Source organism: Bufo gargarizans, chromosome 7 (assembly GCF_014858855.1).
Source record: "Bufo gargarizans isolate SCDJY-AF-19 chromosome 7, ASM1485885v1, whole genome shotgun sequence".
Classification (NCBI taxonomy): Eukaryota; Metazoa; Chordata; class Amphibia; order Anura; family Bufonidae; genus Bufo; species Bufo gargarizans.
In genome coordinates this window covers 83,702,368-83,727,800 of record NC_058086.1, presented here as the reverse complement: position 1 = coordinate 83,727,800, position 25,433 = coordinate 83,702,368, and the positions used below count along the sequence as shown (strand labels likewise).

Below are 25,433 nucleotides of genomic sequence, written 5' to 3'. Positions count from 1 at the left end.
GAATGTGTCATCAGAAAATGACCAGCTGTTTAAAGAATGTTTTTATGTCTAGCATATTTTAAAATAAAATTTTTTTTATTTTCCATGTAACTTTTTATATTTGAACTAAAAACCAAAAATCCTGTAGTTTTTGCACTGACCACTATGTCTAATAATTGGCGTCACTTCTTGGTCTGTACAGATCACTTTACTACAGTTAACTCATTCTATTCTTGCCTGTAATGATATCCGCTATGTGTACATATAAAACAGGATCCTCCATTAACAATAGGTGATTGTCAGAGCTTATCTATTCTTTCCTTGTTCAATGACCACTTCCATGTTATGATTAGTGAGGACCCTAAAGGTGGGACCCACAGTGATCAATCCCTTATCACCTATCCTTTGGATAGATAAGTCGTTATGTTGCCCCTGCACGGTTTTGCTCAATGTGTCATCACTGAGGCAGATTCCGCTTTATCCTTACTACTTCTTCCTTCGAATACTAAACACAGCACTGAACTTGCACCAGGGAACTAATCATTTTGGGCCGTCTCCTCAGTAAGATTAGAGTGATATTAAGTTGATGTCTGTCTGGTTTGATCTGCCATTGGGGTAAACGACACAGACACATGATGTGCTCGTGTGTACAGTGTGACGACTGCAGCCAGTCACTAACCTCAGCTGTCATGTAAATACTGCTGAGTCCAGTGATTGGCTGCAGCGATGCCTGGGATATACAGGCGTGTAATCGGAGCATAAGTTAAATATATAGCTGGAGAGAGGATCAGAGCAGTAGTACTGGAAGTAGTGGTTGGAAAAAAGTGAGTATTCAGTCCTATCTGGGGGATATTTTTATTTTTTGTCAACCTCTTTAACTCTGACAGCAGTGTTATGTGGAGTGTGTCACCAATAGGTTAAAGGGGTTTACCTGAGGATTGGTCATCAGTATCTGATCAGTGTGGGTCCGACCCCTGAGACCCCTGCTGGTCAGCTATGTGAGAAGGCAGCGGCGTTCCTGTGCACGTAGTGGCCTTCTCTCTGATTTTCCTAGGCAGAGTGACGACAAGTTATTCTATCACATGGCCCTAGGCGCAGCTCAGCTCCATTAAAGGGTTTCTGTCACCTGAAAAATGGGTATTAAGCTGGCTGACCTTAGCGATGAACATAACTATATTTGTGCCATCTCACTGCCTGAAGGCTTTATTGAGAAACAAACTTTTATAATATTCTAATTAGCCTCTAGGAGCAGGGGAGGGGGGCATTGAACCTGCTCCTAGAGGCTCCGTTTGCCCACCTCCTTTTCACGCCCTTCTTCTCTTGATTGACAGGGCCAGGCAGCGCTCCTCTCCTCCCGCTGACCGTGTTTCCTAAGAAAATCTCACTCCGTCCCATTCCGTATTCGGCACAGGTGCAGTGCTGAATACGTCAGTGAGGAAGCCAGCTGCCGGAGAACGTCCTTCCCGCACAGATTTTCTTAGTAGACACAGCTGGCGGGAGGAGAGCAGCGCTGCTCTGGCCCTGTCAATCAAGAGAAGACGGAAGTGAAAAGAGGTGGGCAAATGGAGCCTCTAGGAGCACATTTAACAGGTGGGCTTTGCTAATGTCAGCCAGCTTAATACCTATTTTTCAGGTGACAGAAACCCTTTAAAGTGAATGGGGCTTAGTGCAATACCAAGCACAGTTGCTATAATATGTACGGCACTGTGCTTGGTGAGCAACGGAGAAGGCAGTAGCTCTCAAAACATGTGATCAGCGGGTGTCGGACCCCTACCGATCAGATACTGATGACCTATCCACAGGATAGGTTGTCAGTATAAAAATCCTTGAAAACCCTTTTTAAGCCTGTTTTTCTTTTTAATGTATTTTAGTGATTTAACCCTTATTATGAATTGCGTATGAGTGATGTGAAGAAAAAAAACTCTAAGTCAAAGTTGTAGTACCAGTTGCCAAAGGAGTTTTTTGACTTTAGTGAAACTCAGGCGGATAGTTATGTGGTTATCTAGTTTTTATTCTCTTTTTTTTACCTGCAGAATAAAAGGCTTGGTTCTCTGAACAAGTTTAAGGCAAAATCCCGTTCAATTCTCCTGGCCACTGATGTTGCAAGTCGAGGGCTTGATATTCCACATGTGGATGTTGTTATGAATTTTGACATTCCTACACATTCTAAGGTAAGTATCAGTAAGGCTACTTTCACAACAGTGTTTTAAATTCTGCTATTGAGATCCGTCATAGGATCTCAATAGCGGATGAAAACGCTTCCATTTTGTCCCTATTCATTGTCAATGGGTACAAAACTGAACTGAACAGAGTGCACCAGAATGCATTCAGTTTCATTTGGTTGCGCTCCCATTGCAGACAGAATAACACTGCAAGAAGCGTCTTTCTGTACACAATGTGGTTCGGAGCAAGATGGATTCGACTTGACATACAATGTAAGTCGATGGGGACGGATCTGTCCCCCATTGACTTTCAATGGTGTTCATGACTGATCCGTAATGGCTATTTAAGACATAATACAACCGGATCTGTTCATGATTATTATAACTGAAGAGTTTTTGCAGATCCATGATGGCTCTGCATAAAAACGCTAGTTTGAAAGTAGCCTAAGCTGTATGGAAAAAGGATTAATGAATATGCCCTTATGCTTTTAACAAATGTAGTCACTGTTTATCTGTATTAAAGAGGACCTGTCGGCATGATTAACACCTTTTAAATCAGGAATTATGCCCGGTAGGGCTGACCCTGCAAATAAAAGCATAGTTTTGTTATGCTGATTCGTGGCACCATTATTGAGAAATCGTCAGGCCCTGTAATCTTTCCATGCCAAGTCCAAAGGGAAAACCAGCACTCACTTGAGGGAGAATTCCTAGGTCCAAAGCATGTCAAAGTTTGAATAATCTGACATAGATCCAACGTGATGATTTAAAATCAATTCCGTTATTTCATATCTTCAAGTAAAAACGACATAAAAAAAACTTGTGTTTTGACCAAACAAAATTGTCTTAATAAGATCATAAAAGAACATTCATGTTCCCCTCTCTTAAAAAAATCAATAAAACAAAACCCTGAACTAACTAAATCAGCTGTAAATCAGTGCAAAGAGAAATAGTTACATAAAAAAGGCCAAAATTGAACATTCGCTGGACATATGTAGATATTCAATGACGTTAATAGTGAAACAGATTTTTATTAAAATTTTAAGTCCTGCTGGGAATCATTATTCAAGGTAATTATCTAGAATGTTTCCCAATCTAACAGACGTTATTTAATATTTCCACCTCTAGGGGGAGTTCTAACCTTTTCTGTGCCATAGACTAAAGCAGGGATGTTCAACCTGCAGCCCTCCAGCTGTTGTAAAGCTACAATTCTCATCATGTCCTGTGGTAGGTTGATGGCTGTTGGCTGTCCGGGTATGCTGGGATTTGTTCTTTTGCAACAGCTGGAGGGCTGCAGCTTGGGTATCCCTGCTCTAAAGGAAGCAAGATTACCTGCATGACATTCCTTGCAGTTCCTATAACGCCCTAGAAAATTTTTAATCACCTGTATGTGCTACTCACTTGCTGCACAAGGCGTGGGTGGGCCACTCATATCACGCAGCACTCAACACATTGTAGGGGTGTGAGTTTGTTTATACACAATTCTTTGCCGTTTGCATGTCACTCGTCGCATATAGATCCTAAGGGTAGCAATGTGTGCCTATTCTGTACCTGTTACCACTTGTCCTTTATCCTTGCCGCAGTACTGTGTATATCCCTCCCCCTATAATGGTGAAGTTCTGAAAGAGATAATGGCCTATGTTGAAGGGCTCCCTACATGTCCCATCTTGATAATTGGTGATTTCAACACTTGCCTGTCTCTAGGGTGGGGCAGGATGGGGGCTTTAGGTACAAATAGGGATACAAAATTTCCCACTTATTACGTGAGGCGGATCTGCATGACATCTGGCGAGTGAGAAATAAATGAAGTATCTTCACTACAATGCCTTGTAATACAGATAGTCTGACATAAAGGGATAGCGTTGAAAGTATGAAGGGGGAAATTAGGAAAGATATCCGGTAACACAATACTTGGTGCACATCCTAAAAGTAGATGTGATAATTTCACACACTTTACCTTGTAAATGTAAATCAAAGTGTAATATGGTAGTTTCACTCTGTAAATCAAATGTGAACTGTAAAAAGTGTTTTACAAAATAAAATTAAAGTTTCAAAAAATAAATAAAAGACCCTCTATCATAATCGTCATATAAAATTGTACAAAAATAGAAAAAAAAAAAAAACACACATTGGGTATCGTAGTAACAACCTGCTTTATAAAAATCACATGATCCACCCCCGTCAAGTGAACACCATAAATAAATAAAAACTGCCAAAATAGACTTTTTTTTGTCACCTTGCCTCACAAAAAGTGTACTGTTATACCAAGTGATCTGTCATAAGTACCCCAAACTGGTACCAATAGACTTCACCTCATCCCACAAAAAAAGACAATCGCCCACAATCCCACACATAAGTCAATCGCCAGAAAAAAAAAATGCTCGTCAGAAAATGGAGACAGTGTGTTTTTTTTTTTTCCCCAAAAATGCTTTGTGTAAAACTTAACAAAAAAATAGATGTATCGCTATTTCCGTAACCCTGTAAAAAAAATGTTTTTATCAAAACAAGGTCAGAACAGTCATTTCTTTTGGTCACCTCACAAATTGTGTAATATTAAGCAATTAAGCCACCACAAAAAAAATTCTAAAAATAAACCCTCAAACAAGACCATTGCCAGAAAAATAAAATATAAATTATGGTCAGCAAATGGCAATGCAAAAACATGATTTTCCTTTACAAAAATGCTGTGTAAAAGTGGTAAAACGTAAAAGAACTATATAAACTTTCTCTGTAATCGTACCGACCAGCAGAATAAAAATAGCGTCATTTTTTCATTACGCCCCATGACAGCACCTGTGAGAGATACTCCCCCTTCCATACAGGAAACAGGAACTTCCCAGATCTTTAAATTGGTCCATTGCCTTCCACCACTCAGTTCTTTCCTGTTTCCTGTCCAGGGACAGGAGGATTTATTTCTAGGTCTATCTTTTGGCTGCAGGACCTCTAGGGGTTAAATGGAAACCTAGTGGAGGTACCTGTCGGCGTAAGTCTCCACTAGGAGCCTCTGAGAAGCCCGGCGTCTTTTCTTTCCTTCTTCTGAGTCATAGGGGGATGCCTGGAGCTGCCTCGTGGCCCTGCCTAGCCGGCAAAGTTGCGACGTGAGGGGGGAGGTTGTTCTTCTCCTCTCATGGAGGCAGGCCGAGTCTGGGCGTGCGTGTCGCACCGGAAATGACGCGTGCGTTCCACCAGCCGGAAGGGGAGGAGCCTAACATGGCTGGGGCTGCACGGCCCATTTGGAAAAAAGGGAACGCCAGCCAGCGTGGAGGGAGCAGCAGCAAGCAGATACCAACTGGATGGCAGGCGGCACTTACGGCCCTCCATTTGCCCCGTTCAAGCAGCATCATCATGCAGGAAGAAGGGGGAAGTACAACCGCGCACTGACAGACAGGAGCAGCTTTCGGAATCCAGCATGGTACTCCTGGGGGTAAGAGGGGTTAACCCCCACCATCTCCCTTTGGGGAGTTATTATTATGGTCCGGTTTAGACTGATTAGGCTGTTTTATTCAATGCAGGTTAAAGAAGCCCCAAGAAAAGCCTTAGAGGATATTTTAGTCGGCCTTAGATGATATTTTAGATGAGGCATCCAATAAGAAAAAAGGATTTCCAACACCGTCCCTTCCTAGACAGGGGAAGCCATTTCGGAGTAATGAGAGCAGGAAAGGTTTCGGGGATCAGAAGAAAAGAAGGGAATGGAGATCTGATAAATCAAAAAGTGTGCTGTTTAAATCCAGACCTCAAACTTCAAGTTCCACTCAACAATGACACCAGACCCCAAGTAGACGGTCGTCTTTTTCTCCAGCCTGGCGAAATATTACTGCAGCCGCCTGGGTAAGGGGTATTATAGAGGAAGGCTACTGCCTAGACTTCAAAAGGCTACCACCCTACCAAAATTCTCCAAAACAGACGGCGCTTACGGAGGAAATAACAACATCCTGGAAAAGGCAGTCCTTGTTCCAGTCCCAAAGAACGAACAAGGAGAGGGTTTTTATTCAACCCTATTTCTGGTTCCCAAGCCCAACGGTACTTTCAGGCCAATAATAAATAGGTGGCAGTGAGAATCAATAGTCCATTTGCAGTTCAGAGCACTTCCTTTTGGGATATCACAGGCGCCGAGGCTCTTCACAAAGCTAATGGCGGAAGTAATGACAGAAATAAGAAGGTCAGACATCATTATAATGGACGACCTTCCTGGACGACCGTCTCTTGGTAGGGCAGTCCCCAGAGCTGTTGAGATCTCAAATACAGAAGGTCCTGGGGATCCTGATGAGCATGGGCTGGTTAATAAATTGGGACAAATCATCCCTGATTCCAATCTCCAAATGCGTTTTTCTAGGCATACTATTAGATTCTCAGACACAGAAATCTTATCTTCCGGCAGACAAGAAGAAAGGTATTCAGCAGAAAGTCAGGTCTTTCAGCAAAACCAAGGAAGTTTCCCTAAGAAAAGCAATGTATATTCTGGGTCTGATGACAGCTTGTATTCCGGCTGCGAGGTGGGTCCAATTCAGGTCCAGGATACTTCAATGGCACATTTTGTCCAAATGGGACGGGAGGTCGCTATCCCTGGATCGCAAGATTGTAGTCCTGGGGTCAGTAACCCGGTCCCTAGCTTGGTGGCTAAAAATTCCGAACCTCAGTCAGGGGGTAGAATGGGTGAGACACGACCCCCTAATAATAACCACCGACTCAATCCCTTGGGGATGGGGGGGCCCATTCAGTTTTGGGTTTTTTCCAAGGCCCTTGGTCAAAAACCCAGAGTGCTCAGTCCCAAAATGCCAGGGAGTTAAGCAGTCCTGTGCACATTAAAGGAAAGTCTCCCATCTTTGCCTCAAAAACATGTCAGGATCCTATCCGACAACACCTCGGTGGTAGCCAATATAAACAAGCAAGGGAGAACAAGATCCCCTCAACTAATGCAGCTGGCATCCAGGATTTTCTTGTTAATACAAGGGAAAGTATTTTTTCTCTCTCAGCGGTTCATTTGAAAGGCTCAGAGAATCACCAGGCGGACTTTCTCAGCAGACAGATTCAGTCAGGCGAGTTGGAGTCTGAATCGGGAAGTATTTCACCAAATAGAGGCCCTATGGGGATCCCCCACGATAGATCTATTTGCCTCGGTGGAGAACAAAAAGTGCGAAAGTTTATTTTCTCTGAGCAGGGGGGGGGGGGGGATCAGTCGATAGGCACAGATGCACTCTCACAGACATGGGGGAAGGGCCTAGTCTATGCTTTCCCTACCATCAGCCTGTTGCCCAGAGTGGTCCAGAAGATCAGGGGGTAGCAGGCAACAGTGATTCTAATAGCACAGTTTTGGCCAAGAAGAGTCTGGTTTACTTGGTTGAGGAGACTATCCATAGCCGATCCCTGGATACTTCCAGAAAGAAAAGACCTTTTATATCAGGGCCCTCTACATCATCCGGAAGTCAAGAACCTCCACCTGACAGCCTGGATTTTGAGAGGACATTCTTCAGGTCTAGAGGCCTATCAGAACAAGTCATTGGGACTCTCCTAGCTAGTAGTAAAGTCACCTCTGAAATCTATCTGAGGGTATGGAAGACCTTCCTTCAGTTTGCAGGGCCAGGCCTAGATTGAGCTCACCCAACATCCCGTTAATTTAATTTTCTTTTCAGGAAGGCCTCAACAAAAAGCTTAAACCCAGCACTCTCAAGGTCCAGGTCTCGGCACTGAGTGTCCTATTTGACTTTAGATTGGCTACTCATCCTTGGGTCAAAAGGTTCATTAAGGGATCCTCTAGACCAGGGGTTCACAACGTTTCCTGGTTGGGGGCCACATTGCCAGACTTAACCAATGACGAGGGCCGAAATAAAAATTTTAAGGTGTATTAACAACTGAAATATTGTACTTATGGCATATTGAACAGACATTTTATACCATTAATGTCTAGTTACACTTCCAGGACTCCCATCTAATGGGAGAAATACATGAAAAATACATGTGAGCAGCCACAAGATATAGGCATACATGTCTGTTACCAGATGGTTGGGGGCCGCACAGAATGGTATCAAGGGCCGCATGTGGACCCCGGGCCGCAGGTTGTGCACCCCTGCTCTAGACTATGTCCTATAGTTAAATCTAAATCGGCCCCATGTGACCTTAACCTGGTTCTTTCTGCTCTAACCAAGGCCCCGTTTGAGCTTCTTGGGGACATCCCCTTTAAAGATGCTGTCCTATAAGACTGTATTTTTAGTGGCCATTACATCCGCCAGATGAGTAGGAGAACTATCTGCTTTGTCCTCTTCCCCTCCATATACTCAGGTTCTGGAGGATAGAATTGTTTTCAAACTGGATCCTGCATTCCTGCCCAAAGTAGTGTTGGTATTCCATAAATCTCAGGAAATAGTTCTCCCTTCCTTTTGTCAGGACCCAAAAAACGAAGGGGAAAAATCCTTTTATACTTTAGACGTCAGGAGGTGTCTGTGCATATTTAGAGTCTACGAAGGGCTTTAGAAAAACCCTGCAACTCTTTGTTCAGTTTCAGGGTCAGAACAGGGGCTCGAAAGTTACAAGCCGTACTTTAGCCAGATGGATCAAGAGAGCGATAGGTCTGGCATATTTACAATCAGATTGTCAGGTCCCTTCAGATTTTTCAGCCCATTCAACCAGGGCAGTAGCCTCTTCCTGGGCAGAAAAAGGGTGCGCTACCATTGAACAAATCTGTAGGGCAGCAACGTGGAGTTCCCCCTCTACGTTTTACAAGCACTATAGGTTAGACCTTTCATCTGTGCAGGATATGTCTTTTGGGAGAAAGGTGCTGCAGGCTGTAGTCCCTCCCTAATAGTTATCTAGTCTAGTCTCTCACAGCTGCTGTCATGGGGTGTAATAGAAATACTTCAATTACTCTTACCGGTAATATGTTTTCCATGTGCCCATGACAGCACCTACATAATTCCCTCCCTATATAAAAAAAAAGTGTGTGTATGTGTATATATATGTATGTATGTGTATATGTATGTATTATGTATGTATATATATATATATATATATATATATATATATTTATATATATATCCATATATCCATAAAAAAGGTCAGGCAGCACTCCTTGATATGCAGCTGAAGCTGTAGCGGTGCCCGCAGTAATCCCTCGATACAGGACCGGTTAAATAACACAGAAAAATCTGCGGCACTCCTTAAAGTAGAAAAATTTGCAATTTATTCACACATGTCGGCAAAGACAACGTTTCGGTTCTCTCACAGAACCTTTTTCAAGTCAAGCACTTGTGTTATATATATATATATATATATATATATATATATATATATATATATATATATATATATATATATATATATATATATATATATATATATATATATATATTCAGTACAGACCAAAAGTTTGGACACACCTTCTCATTCAAAGAGTTTTCTTTATTTTCATGACTATGAAAATTGCAGATTCACACTGAAGGCATCAAAACTATGAATTAACACGTGGAATTATATTACCTGAAATGGTCTTCCAACAGTCTTGAAGGAGTTCCCAGAGATGCTTGGCACTTGGCCCTTTTGCCTTAACTCTGCGGTCCAGCTCACCCCAAACCATCTCGATTGGGTTCAGGTCCAGTGACTGTGGAGGTCAGGTCATCTGGCGCAGCACCCCATCACTCTCCTTCATGGTCAAATAGCCCTTACACAGCCTGGAGGTGTGTTTGGGGTCATTGTCCTGTTGAAAAATAAATGATGTTCCAACTAAACGCAAACTGGATGGAAAAGCATGCCGCTGCAAGATGCTGTGGTAGCCATGCTGGTTCAGTATGCCTTCAATTTTGAATAAATCCCCAACAGTGTCACCAGCAAAGCACAATCACACCTCCTCCTCCATGCTTCACAGTGGGAACCAGGCATGTAGAGTCCATCCGTTCACCTTTTCTGCGTCGCACAAAGACACAGTGGTTGGAACCAAAGATCTAAAATTTGGGCTCATCAGACCAAAGCACAGATTTCCACTGGTCTAATGTCCATTTATTGTGTTCTTTAGCCCAAACAAGTCTCTTCTGCTTGTTGCCTGTCCTTAGCAGTGGTTTCTTAGCAGATATTCTACCATGAAGACCTGATTCACAGCTAGAGATGTGTCTGCTGCTAGAACTCTGTGTGGCTTTGACCTGGTCTCTAATCTGAGCTGCTGTTAACCTGCGATTTCTGAGGCTGGTGACTCGGATGAACTTATCCTCCGCAGCAGAGGTGACTCTTGGTCTTCCTTTCCTGGGGCAGTCCGCATGTGAGCCAGTTTCTTTGTAGCGCTTGATGGTTTTTGTGACTGCACTTGGGGACACTTTCAAAGTTTTCCCAATTTTTCTGACTGACTGACCTTCATTTCTTAAAGTAATGATGGCCACTAGTTTTTCTTTACTTAGCTGATTTTTCTTGCCATAATACAAATTCTAACAGTCTATTCAGTATTCTCCACAACGCAACTGATGGTCCCAACCCCATTTATAAGGCAAGAAATCCCACTTATTAAACCTGACAGGACACACACCTGTAAGTGAAAACTATTTCAGGTGACTACCTCTTGAAGCTCATCAAGAGAATGCCAAGAGTGCAAAGCAGTAATCAAAGCAAAAGGTGGCTACTTTGAAGAACCTAGAATATGACATATTTTTTAGTTATTCACACTTTTTTTGTTATGTATATAATTCCACATGTGTTAATTCATAGTTTTGATGCCTTCAGTGTGAGTCTACAATTTTAAAATAAAGAAAACTCTTTGACTGAGAAGGTGTCCAAACTTTTGGTCTGTACTGTATATATGTGTGTGTATGTATGTATGTATGTATGTATGTATATATATATATAATAAAATAACATTTTTATGAAAAAAGAACTTTTTAGTATTGTGCCAAAGAGATATGCCTGCCATATATCCTGTCCCCATTATAGTGAATGGGGTCAGAGCGGACTTCCAGTGGCACATGTGGGCTAGCGTTAGCATGGATCCGGCAGGCTGTTCCCCTGCCGCAACAGCCTGCCGGACACTGTTAACGCTAATGTGAAAGAAGCCTTACCGCCTTTGTTTATCCTGCTTCCCAAGAAACAACATAAAAAATGATGCAAAAAAAAAATCCATATGTACCCCAAAATAGAATCAATGAGCAACTCATCCCGCCAAAAATAAGCCCTCACACAGCTCTGTTAAGAGAAAAATAAATGTATGGTTCTCAGAAAATGGCTGTACTGGTATCCCAGAAGCTGTTCAATAGCAACATGCCCATAAACCAATCAATCAAAATCTGCGCTGCAAAAGCCACATGGCAGTCCTTCTGTTCTGAGCCCTGTGGTGTGCCACTGCAGCAGTTTACACCACGTATGAGATGTTGCCGTATTCAGGAGACAAAGGGCAACACGTTGTGGGGTGCTTTTTCTCCTGTTACCCCTTGTGAAAATGAAATATTTGGGGCTAAAGCAAGAGGAAGAAATTACATTTATTTTCATAGCCAAGTGTTTTTAAATTCTGTAAAATGTCTGTGGAGTTAAAGTGCTCAATATACCCCTGAATAAATTCCTTAAGGGGATTTAGTTTCCATAATGGGCTTTCTTTTGGGGGATTTCCACTGTAGGGGTTCCTCAGGGTCTCTTCAAATACAAAATGCCCTCCAAAACCATTCCAGCAAAATCTGCCCTCCAAAATCCATATGGTGCTCCTTACCTTCTGACCCCTGCCATGTGCCCATAGAGATGTGTGTTTACGAACACACACGGAGTGTTTCTGTAAACTGCAGAATCAAGGTAATAAATATTGAGGTTTGTTTTACTATAACCCTTGCTGTGTTACAGGAAAATCTGCTTAAAAAAATTGAATTGAAAATGTTCTTGAAAATGGCTTCTAAAATTCTAAGCCTTCTAACGTCCTAGAAAAACATAAAATTACATTTACAAAATGATGGCAATGTAAAGCGGACATATGGGAAATGTTGATTGTTAACTATTTTATGATGTATTACTATCTCTTAAAAGTAGAGAAATTAGATTTTTACAAAATTGTATTTTTTTTAAATAAATAAAGGTAAAAAATATAATAAGTAAAGGCATTCCAAAGGTATTACACATCAGATTTTCAGAAATAGGCCAGGGCAGGAAGATTAAAACTGGCCTGGAGTAGAGTTAATAAAAATATAAATATGGAATTTACAAAACAAGAGGATAAAAGTGACCGCAGTGGTTGTATTGCTTTTAAAGCATGTAACCTGTTTATAAGGCTTTCATTTCAAGTGTAGGGTGTCGAGATTAAACAACAATAATTGGAAATGGCAAACAAAATAGTTTTATATTGGTTTAAAGGGGTTTTCCAAGCTTTAACTGATGACCTATCCTCTCGAAAGATCTTCAGCATCTGATCGTGGGGGTTCAAACACCCAGAACCCCTGCCGATCAGCGGTGCTCGCAGTAGTGCAGCTGCCTTCCCAGAGCTTCTCCTAGGCAGTGTGAAGTCACCTAGCAGAGAGAAGATTGCAGTGTTACTGCAAGTGCTGCTGCCTTCTCAAACAGCTGATTGGCAGGGACCTGGCTGTCGGGCTCCCACCAATCAGATACTGATGACCTATCCAGAGAATAGGTAATCACTAAAATAAAACTTGGTAAACCCCTTTAAGTTATCATGTAGAAAGTACACAGTATACAGGTGAATGGATACTGCTGGTTTTGGTTGTGAGCTGTACCTACTGTTCTGGTAGTTTTTGAAGTGTTTCTTGTTTGCTTACTTTTTACATTCTCTATTACAGGATTACATACACCGAGTAGGCAGAACAGCTCGTGCTGGAAGATCTGGAAAAGCTATTACTTTTGTAACACAGTAGGTTGTTCTGTATATTAAAACTGGGGCTGGGATTTTTACCCAAAAATGTTATTTTTATTTTTGTTAATTAGACTTAATAAAAAAATACCAATAGACTATATAGACTGGCAGTTCAGGGGTTACTACTGTACATAGATCGGCGTACCCATGCACTACTGGTCTATGTACAGTAGTAACCCCTGCACTGCCAGTCTATGACGTACCTGTGTACATACATACATCAGGGTTTCATTATAAATGTATCCTAGGATAAAGGGGCTAGGGCAGTGATGGTGACCCTTTTAGAGACCAAGTGCCCAAACTCCAACCCAAAACCCACATATTTATAGCAAAGTGCCAACACGGCAATTTAACCTTGAATACCGATATGGTATATATTCCATGTACTTTATCATTTAGCTATAATAGCCCGCCTACATTCAGTCCCTACCTGTGCTGTTCATAGTGTGCCTTGCGCTGATGAATGGCAGGAAAAGTCTAAGGCATATTGGTACACCATAGACTTTTTCCAGGGTGCATGTGCCCATGCCATAGGTTCGCCACCAGGCCTAGGGGTACATTATATACAAGTAGAATTTTGCACAGTATATATGTGGTTTGCATGAGACTATTTGTCGTACACTGTGTACAGGAGATGTTAGAGATATATGCAAGGGGTGTGTTGGGCACAGAATTTTTAGTTTAACCACTTTACATCTGCCTATAGGATATAATCATCCTACGGGTGGATGTTTATCTCTGAATGGACGTTCTGGAACGTCCATTCAGATATGGCAGCTGCACGCTAATTATGCAGCTGCCAAGCGGGGGGCCCGCTGTCAGTGACAATTCTAAGCCTTCTAATGTTTAAAAAATAAAATAAAATAAAAATTCAAAAATGCCAACATAAGAGACATATGGGGAATGTAAAGTAATAAATATTTTTTGCGAATTTTTCAAAGTTTTGGGTAAATGTTGGATTATTTTAAAAATAAATGTGAAATATATTGAATCAAATTTACCACTGCCATGAAGTACAATCTCAGAATGGCTTGGATAAGTAAAAGCATTCCAAAGTTATTACCACATAAAGTGACATGTCAGACTTGCAAAATTAGACTCTATCAGGAAGGGGGAAATGGCCCAGATGTGAAGCGGTTAAAATCACGACTGTCGGTAATTTGTGTTAAGGGGATGTACATAGCAGGTTCACGAGTAAAGCCTACTACATATGTGGTTCATGCCAGCTATATAATTTGAAGACACCGATCCCATTCATTTCGCACCTCGTCTAACCCACATCTGAGGGTTTATACAGGTGGCGGGGCTTCCCTCTGTTCTCCAGTTGGAGTCCCCACGGTGAAATGAAATTTTAAAAAATATATAAAAAAACACATTAAAGAGGACCTTTCACTAGTTTAAAAAGTAAAAACTAACTATATCAGTGGGCAGAGCGGCGCCAGGGGTCCCCCTGCACTTACTCCCCCTGTACCAACCAGTACAACAGAGGGAGCTGCAGACACCGGAGCCTATACCGGGCGAACGGAGCGGCGCCCAGACATACTAGTAAGTGCAGGGGGACCCCTGGGCGCCGCTCTGCCCACAGATATAGTTAGTTTTTACTTTTTAAACTAGTGAAAGGTCCTCTTTAATATTCAAACTGCAATCCCTCCTAACCAAACTTTACATATAGAAATAAATAGATTACACATTATTGGTATCGCCATGTCTGAAAATGTCCAGATAAATTATAAAATAATTTTTCCTATTTCTCAATCCTATGAATGGTATCATTATGCAATGAATAGAGTATGTTGTATGAAATAATATTGCCCAGTATACATGCAATACAAATGTTGTAAGGTTTTTAAATGTACATTTTTCTCTTTGGTATTGCCCCCTGCTGTTCATTCTTCTGGTCCACCACCTCCTGAGTTCAGTGGTGGACTGACATGCTCAGTAGCCTTTCTGCTACTTCCCCTCCCCGGAGTGCTGTATTGTAAAGCGGCACTGACCTCTCTTTCATCTATTCCTACTTCTGAATTCATGGAAAAGTATAGCTATCTTTTATACAGTGGGGAAGGAAATGTTGGGGACATATGTACCATATGTATCTCTGTGGTAAGGTCTTTTTTTATGTAATGTTGAAGGGGTTAGTTTTTAATGTTAGTCTGTAGAAAAGAGTGGTTATTTTTGGGGGAAAAAAAGTAGTATTTTCTGTATGTACAACACAATAGGGTGTGTCTAACAGTGTAATATGAAATAAGTCAGTTGTAAGAGAAGTCTCCTAGAATATTATAGCCTATAGGAAGTGATGAGTTCAGGCTCATCCCCTTATAGAGTGATAGGGAAGATGCATATGGAACATTAGGCTAGATTACGTCTGTTAGTAGTTCCGGCAGAGAACAGTCTGCCAGAGCTCTCTGGATCTGGCATTGCTGGATGTTACCAGAACCAGGACCTCTGGCCCCATTGACTATAAAGGGATCTGGTGGAAATCCGGCTGCCACCCATCAAATATACTTGGATTCGGCCAGACAAAAAGACCCTGGACATGCAAGACCCACCAGAGTGCCTCTTTTTTGGCACATAGAGGGTGGAATTTGCATGATGCCGTATGCACTGATCTGATAGGGAATATGGAAAGTGCTTGTTATTATGAATGAACCCTTTAAGTTACATGTCATATATTTTGTTTTGGCAGCTGCAGTAAAGGGGTTTTTCAACTTTTTTGGGGGAACAGCAATTCCCCGGGGTCTGGGGTTCAGCAGCTGCTGTGGTCGCTGTTGCTGTCCACTTCCTGGTCCTGGGCCAGCACACCCAAAAATGCCAGGAAAGACCTAATCCCTGCCCTTTGCAGTGATCTGCTTCAGCCTTTTCTGGACCGGGAGGGGAATAAGTGGCGCAGCATCGGAATGGTAGCGCTGCGGAATCTGTGAAAGTGAATTACGATTCTTTATTTTAACCTCTTCTGGTTAAATGTTCTCAAAATAAACACCTTATATAGTTTAGCATTTGTAGATGCTTGTACAATAGGAATACTCCTGATAGTGATGATAAAGTAAAACAAGATCCTAAAGTTAATATTGCTTTCTCATTGAATTGTTAAGGTATGATGTGGAGCTGTTTCAAAGAATAGAACATCTGATTGGTAAAAAGCTTCCAGCCTTTTCTACCCAAGAAGAGGAAGTAATGATGTTAAATGAAAGAGTATCCGAGGCTCAGAGATTCGCTCGCATAGTAAGTACTGTAATGAAATGTTATCTTGTATATCAAGTTGGTTTGAAACCTGTTGGGGCTGGAAGCATTCTCATGAAAATGGGGCGAGTCATGATGAAAATATGTCATGCCGGAGTCTCATGCGTAGCGCAGGTTCTTGACTCTATGACCACATGCTTAACATGCACACACCCTTTTGCTCAAGAAGCACGACCTGTATATATTCAGGTATTTTAGTATCACTAATCAGAAGTCCTATTATTTAATAGTAGGTGGCAGAAGTATTTTGTAAAACAGGCTTTCAGTTCTGCTAATGAGGTGACCTCCATTAGAAATTGTCACTGGACTGCCCCAGCACATTACTCATTACAGCACAGTAAACTTGCAGAACCCTAATCTAAAAGACCCCACAAGACTTTCACAATGCCTTTGAGGTAATATTAATATATGTTACCAATGGAGGAAAGAAACATGTGAAATGACACCAGATATAAAATTTATCTTTAAAGTTAACCTGTCGTATAAGGTGAGGTTTCAGAATAAGCCGGTTTGTGCATCTGTTTATGCATCTGGAATAACAATTGTGACTTGTATTCTGTGATTAGGCTATATCTGTAGTTGGCCATTTTTCCTGATCTGTTTGGGGAGACCAGCTAGGGTTGGGAGAGATCAAAAATATTCCCATGATAACAATATTAAGAAGTTTATTGCGATAATGATATATATCGCTATAAATACCAATTTAGAAGAAAAACACTTGGGGCTGCTAGGAGACATTATACTCTAGAGTGGTTGGCCAAAGGAGACATTATATGGTATAGGGCAGTGATGGCGAACCTATGGCACGGGTGCCAGAGGCGGCACTCAGAGCCCTAACTGTGGGCACCCGCACCCTGAAAAAAGCCTATGGTGTACCAATATGCCTTAGACTTTTCCTGCAATTCAATCAGCGCAGGACACACTATGAACAGCACAGGCAGTTCACTGAATGTAAGCAGGCTATTATAGCTAAATAATAAAGTACATGCAAGATAGACTATACTGGACTGTAGTATTCAGGGTAAATTGCTGTGTTGGCATTTTGTGATAAATAATTGGGTTTTGGGTTGCAGTTTGGGCACTCGGTCTCTAAAAGGTTCGCCATCAGTGGTATAGGGCCACAAGGAGACATTATACTGTATGTGGGCTACACATTTTTACTTTTCCCCTCCTCCCTACAGTAGAATGTCTCCAAGTGGCCTGTATACATGTTTCCTTGCTGTCCCAATACAGTATACAGTAATGTCTCATTGTTGCTCCAGTATGGGGCTTATACTGATTTGGATTAATGACGTGTATTCCCCTTGGATATAGTACGTCCCCAACCTCATGTATGTGCACTATACTGAGTACACTGTATAGGCGAGGGGGGTTGGTCAAGTGCACATTATATACAGGGAGAGTTGGTTGGGTGTTGTAGACTGTATACATGGAGGGGGTAGTAAGTAGTGCTAGAGATGGCACTGTCATGTGCAGGGGACTCTGAAAAAACACTGAGCCTGGCAACAAATGATAATAGGAGATAGTATTACCACAATTTTAATCCTCAGAACCCTGGTACTGGCGTTTACACTCTGTATGTGTCTTCTGCCGCCGTGGACAATGGTACAGGCTAGGGCTAGTGCTTGGGCTATCTCGCTGCTGGCCTGTGAGGATACCGCCGTGTTTTCGCCTCTCTCATTGGCTGCTGAGGTCGACCTGGCTTGTCTATGTCAGACGAGTCAGTTCCTTCAGGGCTCCATAGATTGGCTGATAAGTCACAGTTCTCTGGTCGGTGGGCAGAGTCCTGGTGAAGTGAAGGAGTAAAGAGGGGGCTGGTGCGTGAACTGGCGGGTATTGTGCGCAGGCGTTTTTAAAAGCGGTCGGCGCAAGTGTGACCACCCCTATGACTTCACAAAAATACTGTGGTATATAAATGGTATATCGCCCAACTCTAAGGCCTCTTTCACACGGGCGAGATTTCCGGTGAACGCTTTGCACCAGCACTGAATCCGGACCCATTCACTTAAATGGGCCTCTGCAGATGAGCAGTGATTTTCACGCATCACTTGTGCATTGCGTGAAAATCGCAGCATGCTCTCTATTGTGCAACGCAGGCACCATAGAAGTGAATGGGGCTGCGTGAAAATCGCAAGCATCCGCAAGCAAGTGCAGATACGGTGCTATATATATATATTTTTTTTTTTACGCACTGTTGCTAGGAGACTATCGGGATGGAGACCCGATCATTATTATTTTCCCTTATAACATGGTTATAAGGGAAAATAATAGCATTCTTAATACAGAATGCATAGTACAATAGAGCTGGAGGGGTTAAAAAAAATAAAAAATTATTTAACTCGCCTTGTTCGCGCAGCCCGGCTTCTCTTCTGTCGTCGTATTTACTGTGCACAGGAAAAGGACCTGTGGTGACGTCACTACGCTCATCACATGATCATCACCACGGTAAAATATCATTTGATGGACCATGTGATGAGCGCAATGACTTCATCAAAGGTCCTATTCCTCAAAGAAGTCAGAAGAGAAGCCGGGCTGCGCGAACAAGTGGATTAAGGGGAGTTAAATTATTATTATTATTATTGTGTTTTATTTTTAACCCCTCCAGCCCTATTGTACTATGCATTCTGTATTAAGAATGCTATTATTTTCACTTATAACAATGTATAATGGAAAATAATACAATCTACACAACACCTAACCAAAACCCGAACTTCTGTGAAGAAGTTCGGGTTTGGTTACCAAACATGCAGTTTTTTCTTGCGCGCGTGCAAAACGCATTATAATGTTTTGCACTCGCGTGGAAAAATCGTGCATGTTCCCGCAACGCACCCGCATCTTTTTCCGCAGCACCCGTGTGAATCCAGCCTAAGACCAGCTGCAGTGATGTTCTCCATACACTGCACTCGTAGAAGACAAGTTGTTGCTCCCATATCTCTTTAGAACACACAGAACCTGCATCAGCATGGAGAACCTTATTAACCCCTTAAGGACCAGGCTCATTTTCACCTTAAGGACCAGGCCATTTTTTGCAAATCTGACCAGTGTCACTTTAAGTTCTCATAACTTTAAAATGCTTTGACTTACCCAGGCCGTTCTGAGATTGTTTTTTCGTCACATATTGTATTTCATGACACTGCTAAAATTGGGTAAAAAAAGTAAATTTTTTTGCATAAAAGAAAAACATTTTTTACAAAATTTTTTGAAAAATTTGCAAATTTTTAAGTTTCAGTTTCTCTACTTCTGTAATACATAGTAATACCCCCAAAAATTGTGATGACTTTACATTCCCCATATGTCTACTTCATGTTTGTAGCATTTTGGGAATGATATTTTATTTTTTGGGGATGTTACAAGGCTTAGAAGTTTAGAAGCAAATTTTGAAATCTTCAAAATCCCACTTTTTATGGACCAGTTCAGGTTTGAAGTCATATTGTGAGGCTTAGATAATAAAAACCTCCCAAAAATGACCCCATTCTAGAAACTACACCCCTCAAGGTATTCAAAACTGTTTTTTCAAACTTTATTAACCCTTTAGGTCTTCCACAAGAGTTAATGGCAGATGGAGAAACAATTTGGAGATGGAGAAATTAACTGCCAAACAACACTCAAAATGGGTTGCCCTGATTCTGTCGTTTGCAGAAACACCCCATATGTGGTGGTAAACTACTATTTGGCTAAACGGCAGGACATAGAAGAAGGGGAACGTCATATGGTTTTTGGAAGGCAGATTTTGCTGGACTGGTTTATTTACACCATGTACCCTTTCAAGCCCCCTGATGCCCCCCTAGAGTAGAAACTCCATAAAAGTGACCCCACCTAGGAAACTACGGGATAAGGTGGTTGTTGTTGTTTTGGGACTATTTTTGGGGTAAATTTGATTTTTGGTTGCTCTATATTACTCTTTTTTGAGGCAATGTAACAAAAAAATTAAATTCTAAAATTGTTTCTACATTCGCTATTTAGTTTTGTGGAACACCTAAAGGGTTAACATAGTTTGTAAAGTAACTTTTGAATACCTTGAGGGGTGTAGTTTCTTAGATGGGGTCACTTTTTTGGAGTTTCTAGTCTAGGCTACATCAGGGGGGGCTTCTAATGGGACATGGTGTAAAAAAAAAAAAAAAACTGTCCATCAAAATCTGCCTTCCAGAAACCGTATGGAGTTCCCTTCGTTCTATGCCCTGCCGTGCGGCTATATAGCCATTTACGACCACATATGCGGTGTTTCTGCAAACTACAGAATTGGGGCAATAAATGTTTAGTTTTGTTTGGCTGTTAACCCTTGCTTTATTACCGGCAAAATGGATTTAAATTTAAATTTTGCCCAAAAATGTTGGTGTTTTGGCACCGTTTTTATTTTATATTTTTAACACCGTTCATCTGAGGCGTTTGGTAAAAAGTTATTTTTATAGCGGCGACTTTTACGCACGCGACGATGCCCAATATGTATGGCTCTGACTTTAGAGACACTAAGCAGGCATCCTAAAACTGCGGCCCTCCAGATGTTGTAAAACTAAAATTCCCACCATGCCCTGATGATGGCTGTAGGTTGTCTGGGCATGCTGGGAGTTATAGTTTTACAACATCTGGAGGGCCGCAGTTTGAGGATGCCTGCACTAAAATATTTTTTGGGGAAAGAAAAATAGTTTTCGTGTCTCAAGTCTGAGAGCCATAGTGTTTTATGTTCTCTAGTGAACTGTTGGGGGATTATAAAAATTTAGTACTCCCATGGAAGTGTGATACTCCCTGAAGCAATCGATAATGCAGAGGCCCGGGGCACGTGTCACATTGAGTAGTGGGGTCCTTCCGTATCCCCCTCTTGTGACGCACTCTGCACTTTTTTGGGGTTCGTCCCTTCTTTCCAGTATGGGGGACCACACCTGGAAAGTGTTGGCCAGGGACGATCCGGGCGCCTCCAGTTCCCGAGGTACTCCGGCCTGCTCTTTCCCGGTCCGAAAAGATCAGGTCCTTGAATTGGAGGAATGTCCCTGTGCTGCCAGCGCTTCGGGATAGTACAAAAGAGTTGTACATGGCAACCTGCACCAAGTAGACCGCAACTTTTTTGTACCATGCCCGGGTTTTGCGCATGGCGTGAGGACTTGATCAGAGAGATCAACTCCTCCCATATACCGATTTGTAGTCGACGATACAATCGGGCTTGAGGACCGTTGCCGCGGTACCTCGAACAAGGACTGGGGTGGTGCTGTTACCGTAGATTGTGGACAGCATAAGGACATCCCTCTTGCCCTTATACCTGACCAGCAACAGGTTTCCACTGGTAAGTGCACGGGTCTCACCCCTGGGGATAGGTACCTGGAGGGGGTAGGCAGGGAGGCCGCGTTGATTTTTCCGCACGGTCCCACAAGCGAACGTGGATCTGGCGGCAAGGGACCTGAACAAGGGAATGCTGGTATAAAAGTTATCCACGTACAAGTGGTAACCACTATCCATCAGTGGGTACATAAGGTCCCACACGAGTTTCCCGCTAACACCCAGAGTGGGGGGACATTCTGGGGGTTGAATACGGGAATCTCGCCCCTCGTACACACGAAATTTGTAAGTGTACCCTGAGGTACTCTCACAAATTTTGTATAGCTTCACGCCATACCTCGCCCGCTTTGTGGGAATATATTGGCGGAAACTGAGTCTCCCCTTGAACGCAACGAGAGACTCATCAACCGCGACCTCCCTTCCAGGTACGTAGGCCTGCTGAAATGTGGCCCCAAAGTGATCGATGACCAGCCGTATCTTATACAGCCGGTCATAGGCAGGATCACCTCGGGGTGGACATGCTGCATTATCGGAATAATGCAGACATTTCCGGATGGCCTCAAACCGGTGACGTGTCATGACCATACTGTACAGTGGGGTCTGGTACAGGTCGTCCCCACTCCAGTATTGCCTGACACTGGGTTTTTGGACTAGACCCATATGCAGCACGAGGCCCCAAAATGTCCTCATTTCGGCTGCACTGACCGGCGTCCAGCCACCGGGTCTAGCCAAAACTGAGCCTGGGTTTTGAGCGACGAACTGTTGGGCGTACAGATTCGTCTGCTCCCCATCAAATTCACCAGTGGGTTACTGGAAAAAAAAAAACTAAAATAGTCTATTTCAGTAAACCCCACTGTGGGAATCTGGATTCCAGGATTGCCAGCGAAATCCGGAATCTCAGGCTCAAAGTCCACTGGGGGACACCAGCTAAGTTCATCGGCAGGGGGCTCCGGTGGACTTATTTGGTGGGCCGGGAAACCAGTACGAACCCCAGGGCGGCTCGTACTAGGGTGGGCCACAGGATCCCTAGCATGTGCGGCCCCTGGTGGGAAGGGGGGGCAAGTGGCAGGGGGGTCGGGGTTAGGGTTAGATGGATAGATGGAAGTTTGGAATAAAAGTACTTTTTTTTTTTTTTTTTCCCTAACTTACTTTTCCCTTCTTTCCCTGCCTAACGGTGCCTCTCGCTCACTGACCCTAACCTACCTGGGTGGCGATGGGTGCAGGAGGGTGATGGATGCCGATTAGGGGGACACAGGAGCTGGTGCTGGACGATGCTGCACGGTCAGGGTGCTGGACAGGAAGAGGAGGGGAGAGAGGAGCGCAGGAAGTTTGAATCTCGCGCCTCTCTCCCCTGCACCAATCAGCACCCTGGACAGCAGTGTTCAGCACCGCCTCCTCAAATCCTCGGACTGCGATTGGTGGTGTAAAATTACGCCACCGATCGCAGTCTTTTTCCGGTTCATCGGGTCACAGGACACCCGAATGGACCGGAAACGCAGAAAACCGCAGGTCTGAATTGACCTGCGGTTTTCTGCGATCACCGATACGGGGGGTCCAACTGACCCCCCCCCTGCGTTGTTACGGGATGCCGGCTGAATGATTTCAGCCAAAATCCCGTTCCGATTAACCCCCGCGGCGCCGGAATTACATTTTTAAGTCAGGACGTACCGGTACGTCCTCGGTCCTTAAGGACTCGGGAAATAGGGCGTACCGGTACGTCCTATGTCCTTAAGGGGTTAAGCAGTATGTCCAGCCCTGGAGTGAGATACACTGCTGCTGGCTCCAGTAAATTTTTCTATGTCTGTGCATCTGTCTCCTTGCAGCCACTCACTTCTCCTCCCTCTCCAGTCTCTAAAAAAAAACTTTTATGAGCAACATGTAACTTGATTCCACAGTGAGCGGATAGTCCTTCTTGTTTTATTGATTTATGCAAAGTTTGTTTAAAGTACAGTGACCATTTTAGCATAGTTCCTCAATTTGGGCACTTAAATTTTTTTTTTACTAAAACTTTATGCACCCATATTAAATGGCATCTTTCAACACATACCGTGATATGAATACATCTATGGGAGATGTGCGCTGAGCAGCCGAATATGATCCAATTTGCCCCTTGTTGATTAAGTTTTAGCAGTCCAGAGATATGAGCTATTTTAATATGCTAATTAGCCCCTTGGTGGAACAAGGGCATTGCTGTTAACCCAGAGCTGTGCTGGCCATGCCCCATCTTCTGTTTTGTGACCGGGCCAGGTAGTGTGAAGGTAATCTCGACTGGCCTTGAAATCTCATGGCAGTACGTGCACCTCTTTGGTCAGTGCACTGTATGTACATTAAGGAAGCCGACGGTGGATGGATGCATGCTCAGTACCATCTGCCTGGCAAAATGTATTAGTGTAAAGTGTGTGCGCGGCGATGAAGAGGCACACGCACTACTGCAAGATTTTAGAGCCAGGCAAGATTATTTTTCACACTTCCAGGCCCTGTCACGCACTGCTCAAAGGACATGATCAGCACATACACTGACTGGAGCTCCCGGTTCAACGGCAACACCCTCGTTGCACCCAGGAGGTAATTAGTATATAAAATGGAACATATCTCTGGATTACAAGAACATATCAATATTCAGCTGCTCAGTGCACATTCCCCATGGCAGCTGCATTTATATCAAGGTATGTGCTGACAGGATGTACTTTAAAGAGAAGAAAGTCTGTGAGAAACCTTTGTACTATACTGTACAATGTTTAAAATTAAGTTCTATTTTGTCTTGCAGGAACTAAGAGAACAAGGAGAAAAGAAAAAACGACCTCGGGATGAGGAAACAGATGATGCTGAAGGTTCTTTGGGAGTGAGAAAAAAAGTTGCAGGAGGAAAGTTCAAAAAGAAGATCCACTGAAAAGGGAAAAAAAAGGCTAAAACTTGTAAATAAACATAATTGTTCTTCAAGAATGAAATCTGTCCAATTCCAATATTGGGCACCTACTTATTATAAAAAAAAAAAAAACTTGTCTACTCTTTTGTATTCCCTAGACCAAACTCTAGTAAAAATGATTTCCTGCGTTTCCTCACGAAATATTCAGGTCTAGATGTTCCCTATTAAAATATTGAACCAGAACATGGTATCTCCCAACACTCACTTTAAGCTGCATTTTAATGAAAGTTTAAAGAGTATCTGTCTGTGTGATCAATCCTGGTAGGGTTTTTTTGCCTGGTAGGGTTGATCATGCTGAGTAAAACAATAACCCTGGTAGGGTTAATAAGTGCTGAGATTAATTTGAATATGTATGTAAATTACCTTTTTTGGAGCATCAATGGGCTGGCCATAGCATTTGAAGCACCGCTCACATAGTCCCACTGCGCTCTCTATACTTTGATGGGTCTAGACATCTTGTCTAGCCCTGTGTTCTCACACCACTGCAGTACAGTGGATCTGATGAGTTCGGATAGGAGCTCTCATAAGATCCACTGTGCAGTCACGATCCGCCTGAGAGCTTGGGCAATGGAACTTCTGCTGCTTCCTAATATACCCATTTAGAAATAAAAAAACATGAAAAAGATGAACTTGTGTTTCAGGTCTTTAATTGTAAAGTATAAAATCGGAGAAAAGATTGTGGAACGAATGAGATGCGAACTGGAACCTAAAAGTGGCCCTATGTTGTAGGCGTGTTCATATTGTTAGAAGGCAGGGCAACTCAATTAGATGGGGACTGGAAATACCATAGTGCAGCACAAAATATAGTCCTAGCAGAAGCGAACGCCACAGTGCAGCAAAATATACTGCCCCAGCAGAACCAAACACCACATTTCAGCACAATATACTGCCCCAGCATACTTTACACACATTTAAAGTGGTTGCCTGGGTTACAAATATTGATGACCTATCTTTAGGATAGGTAAACAGTAGGGGGAACGATACCTGGCACCCCCACCAATGAGCTGTTTCAAGAGGGAGGCAGAACATCAGCCTAACTGCACTGGCA

General features: G+C 42.8%; 1 protein-coding gene across 2 annotated transcripts in view; it reads left to right on the top strand.

Annotated features, from left to right (window-relative positions):
- Window positions 1-25,010, top strand: part of DDX47 (DEAD-box helicase 47) — an 86,821-nt gene extending 61,811 nt beyond the window's left edge. For both annotated transcript variants that reach the window (XM_044302289.1, XM_044302288.1), the window contains 4 exons: window positions 2,013-2,150; window positions 12,881-12,951; window positions 16,044-16,173; window positions 24,227-25,010. In XM_044302289.1, coding sequence (XP_044158224.1) covers window positions 2,013-2,150; window positions 12,881-12,951; window positions 16,044-16,173; window positions 24,227-24,349 — 462 coding nt within the window. In that variant the 3' untranslated portion in view covers window positions 24,350-25,010. The remainder of the gene's footprint in view (window positions 1-2,012; window positions 2,151-12,880; window positions 12,952-16,043; window positions 16,174-24,226) is intronic.
- Window positions 25,011-25,433: the final 423 nt, after the last annotated feature.